At 41.4% G+C, this 4,631-nt stretch overlaps 1 protein-coding gene across 1 annotated transcript in view; it reads right to left on the bottom strand.

Moving 5' to 3' along the window:
* LOC128249676 (lysosomal alpha-glucosidase-like) overlaps window positions 1-3,296 on the bottom strand; it is a 56,006-nt gene extending 52,710 nt beyond the window's left edge. The window contains exon 1 of the mRNA XM_052973908.1: window positions 1,760-3,296. Coding sequence (XP_052829868.1) covers window positions 1,760-2,689 — 930 coding nt within the window. The 5' untranslated portion in view covers window positions 2,690-3,296. The remainder of the gene's footprint in view (window positions 1-1,759) is intronic.
* Window positions 3,297-4,631: the final 1,335 nt, after the last annotated feature.

Here is a 4,631-nt window from a genome sequence, read left to right as displayed (position 1 = left end):
AAAAAAAAAAAAAAAAGGTTTCGCGTTACGGAAGTTCACGTTACAGGGGGGTTATGGGCAGGGTTACCGTAGATAAGGTTATATTGTTTGATACGGATATTGTATGTGTTGTTTTGGTTGTCGTTTAGATACAGACTACCTCTGTTCGAATCAGTCTAACCTTCACCATCTTGTCTTAGTGTATCTAGGACTACACTGTAGATTAGACAGTAAGGTGATATATGAGGGTGACTTGGTTGCTATTTTTAGCAGGTTGAATGATTATGTAAACACTGGCATATATATATATAGAGAGAGAGAGGAACAAACATAAACACGAATTTATATATTTTCACATAGACACTTTCATATATGCATACATTTATATGCACATACAAAACACACACATTCAGTACCTAACAATGTCAACTCGACCACGACCACCACCACCGAAACACGGTGCCCTCCCAAGCACTTTTTCTGGCGAAGGAGTATTTTCTAGAAACGATGTAAGGAAAACAAAACAAAAATACAAACTCCGTGGTTTACCTCACACACATATATTTATCGATACAAGCCATGTGTACAGTTCGATCTGGACTGATTGATCACCGAATCTATTTTGGGTGATGAATCTTTCACTGACCACAGTAAATGAATGAACTGACCGACCGACATATGGTGGAGCTTTTAAAATATAAACACAATTAGTAGACAACATCAAGAATATGATGCATATTAACAAACTATCGGATGTGGGGTTTGGTGGCTTTTGTGTTAATATTAATCCTAATACTAATTAATTGCCATTGAATCTGTCAATAATTGTAATTAGTGTTTCGTGGATTTGATAAAAAAAAAAGAGAGAGGGGAAACTCCTCATTTTACGAGAGAGAGAGAGAGAGAGAGAGAGAGAGAAAGTGAGAGAAATATTTCTAAGTTATAGTTGTCGAGTCTAACATATATATAAATACACATATACACATATATATATATAGAGAGAGAGAGAGAGAGTTCTGGGGATTTGACGATACGCCGTAAAGCTAACCCCTTTATGGACGGGAAACCTAAGGTAATCCCATAAGCCGGCCTTCCCCATTTCTAATATATCCCTTCAGATTTTTTACAAACGATATATATATATATATACATATATAAACAAGCATGCACAAACACGCACATGCAATATACAACCACACGCCTATAGTGATATACACGCACACACATGTTAATAGACAACAGGGATCTATTTACAGTACGAGGCAACATGTATGTTTAATGTACGCATGTAAATTTCATTTACAATACGCCAATTTAGTAATTTAAAAAAATACACACCCACACACACGTATGCTGTGCATGTGTGATATTTTTTTGAGGTTTTTTTCTTTTGCTTTTAAAATTCTTTGTATGTATGTATAAACAAATATATCTGATATCCTGTAAATGAAGCTTTTAACAGGATTTTCCAACAAAAATTCTCACTGCTATTATACAGCAAACACACACACACACACGTTACCTTCTTCCTATGAAGGGAATGTCCACCAAAATATGTAATTATTCATCTCGTATCTGAATCTAAGGCAATTTAAGTTATGATTTGCCTAAACATGCAACAGAAAAGCGACACCATTGGCTTTCGGTCATATAACGACAACCTGAAGCCCTTGTCGGTTAAATATTCATGATCGGGGGTGGGGTGAATAAGGAAAATAGCATTTAATAATGGTGTAATGATAAACAAATATTAAATTAAAAAAATATGAAGTTGGATTACCTTGAAATGAAGTCGTTGTGGAGTCTCATAAGTAATAACAACTTTGAGCATACGAACTTCTTCGGGCCATATTGAGGATTGCGATGTTTTTATTAACTCCATGGTGGCCCCGGTCCGGCTTTGGTTCACCTGAATGATTCCGTAACCAGAATAATTGACGGGGAGATAGCAGAACGGAACACCTCTCACGTTGTTGGAATCGGATTGAGAGAGGAACCTGTCCATGGTGGGTCGCCAACAACAACCCCGGGACAGACAATTGCGTTGGTTGACTTCGTAATAGTCCGGGTAACAGTCGAAGCGCTGTTCATTAGGGTGGACATCACAAAGAGGAGCAGCTTTCTCAGAATGTTGGTGGTGGTGCTTTTGATGAAATAACAGCGACTGATGGCTCGGACCTGGGCCCTGAATCAATTCGTGGTATTTTACCACGACAGATGGTGGGCCCGATCGGCTAACACTGCTACTGACCAAATGTTCTTGATATTGACGGACGACAGTGTGATTGCTGTGTAACAAAGCATTCAAGTTAAACATGCGATAACATGGAAGGATTATCAGAAGAAAAGCAGAAGTGATGGCGAAAATCGAGAAAAGGATTCCGACACCAACGAAGAAGGTCTTGTCATTTTTCTTGCCGTTGTGTCCATCGTTTTCGTCGATGTCATCCGCCTGGACTGATTTCTCGCCATGGTTGTCGACTGGGAAACCTTTACTCGCACCCAGGGCACTGTGAACCGGCTTAGACTTCTTGTGGGCGACTTTGTGCGGTCTGGTCTCGTAGAGGTTGGTAGTGGAATCGGCCAGTGAGGCAATGGACAAGGACACGGTGGATACATCGTCTCGACCACTACTGTTAATACCAACACTGTCGATGCTCTGTACGCTTGACCGAATCAAATGTTCCACATCGTCCTTCTGGCTGGCCATGGTTGGCTGTGTGTGTGTGTGTGTGTGTGTGTATACGAGTTCTCTTGCGGTTTACTAGTTCGTTCGTTCGTTTACCAGCCAAATATCGTCATACATCGACGTTAACAACCTGAGTGACTAATATATTATATATATATATATATGCGCTATAATGTACTTTTATTAACATATACATACATCACATATATATTATATAAATGCACGCACACACGAGTGTATTTATAGACAATAACAGAAATGCCTGTCTCCCTCTCTCTCTCTCTCTCTTTCTCTCTGTCTCTATGCACATAAATATATACCCGTCCCTGTGTATATATATTTACTTTCAAAGTGGTTTCCAATCAGAGAGAGAGAAAAGCGGAGGAAGTAACTATTTATAAATATAAGTACCAAAGTGTATGTTTCAATATATATATGTATATATATGTGTGTGTGTGTGTAAATATATGCGTTATATATATGTGTATAGGTGGTAACACAGAAGTTAGTATAATATAAAAAAAACAAAAGCTAGTCAGTTGGTTATAAAAAAAAAAGACACACACAGTATCTCTTCTCAAACAGTTGTTCAACACTTGTGTGTCGATGTGAGCAGTGAGCGGCCTTTAAATATGGCAGAACCATTGACGGCAGCGGCGGTGGTGGTGGTGGTGGTGAGGGGTGCAGCAGCAGTAGTAGTAGTAGTAGTAGTTGTAAGTGGTGATGGTGGTGGTGGTGGTAACAGAGTGTATTTGTAGTGGTGGCGGTGAAGATAGTGGTGATATGTTGATGATGATGATTGTGGTGGTGGTGGTGGTAGCAGAGTGTATTTGTAGTGGTGGCGGTGAAGATAGTGGTGATATGTTGATGGTGATGATGGTGGTGGTGGTGGTAATGGAGAAGTGATAGAGTCGTGCTAGTTCTGCTACTGCTGTGGCACCACCACCACCACCACCACCACCAGTAGTAGTAGTAGTAGTAGTGGTAGTAATATGGTTAGTAAAAGAAACAATACGTCGCTTCACTTTCGATAAACTAAAACAGATAGTGGAGGTGTGGGGAGGAGGGTTGATGAATATTGTAGAAGTAAAGGGGATGGGGCCGGGGATGGGACTGGGGAAATATTGATTTAATAGTGGCGGTGGTGGTATTGGTGGTGGTGGTGACGATGGTGGTAGTTGTATAACTCTTGAACAGTGCTTACAATGACGGTAACAGTTGGGTCCCTGTCCTCTCGCCTGCACCCCACCCCACCCCACCGCCACCACCACGGTATGCAAAGTCAAACCTGATCAAGCAGACATATAATGATTCCAAACATGACCACCCCGTCTATATATAACGCTATCTGTGACTGCACGTGCCCTTTACCTCTCCCAAGGCAGTAGTGTGTGATTTGAGGAATATTTGGCTGCTATCTTCAGCATAGTTACCGTCCAGCAGCAGTAGCAGCAACAGCAGTAGCAGCAGTAGTAGTAGTAGTAGTAAGGAGGCCTTAGTTTGACCAAATGGCTCACAAAGCCTAATGGGGAAGTGTGGTGGTGGAGGGGGATAACGAAGGCGAAAGGGAGAGATTTAAGGAACGGAGTGAAATGGACGAAATATGAGTGAAGTTAACGTCAAGCATGTGCTGTAGTGACATTCATGCCGTGCCCAATGGTGGTGAGCGGGTTAAATTTGTGAAGAGAAAGAACTAAGTGCAGACTGGGAAGTGGAAAAAACGATGGGTCGCAGAGGACGGAGAACGGAAAGAACGACCGATGATGATGATGGTGATGATGATGACGGTGGTGGTGGTGGTGGTGACGGCGACGGTGGTAGTGGTGGTGGTAATTATGACGTTAACGATGGTGAGGATGATGGTGATGATGATAGTGGTGGTGCTATTGATGGTGGTGGTGGTGGTGGTGGTGGTGATGATGATGATGATGATGATCGTAGTAATAATGAGGGTGGTGATGGT

The sequence above is a fragment of the Octopus bimaculoides genome, chromosome 17 (genome assembly GCF_001194135.2).
Source record: "Octopus bimaculoides isolate UCB-OBI-ISO-001 chromosome 17, ASM119413v2, whole genome shotgun sequence".
Lineage (NCBI taxonomy): Eukaryota > Metazoa > Mollusca > Cephalopoda > Octopoda > Octopodidae > Octopus > Octopus bimaculoides.
The sequence above is the reverse complement of the archived record's forward strand: the minus strand, read 5'-3'. Positions and strand labels throughout refer to the sequence as shown.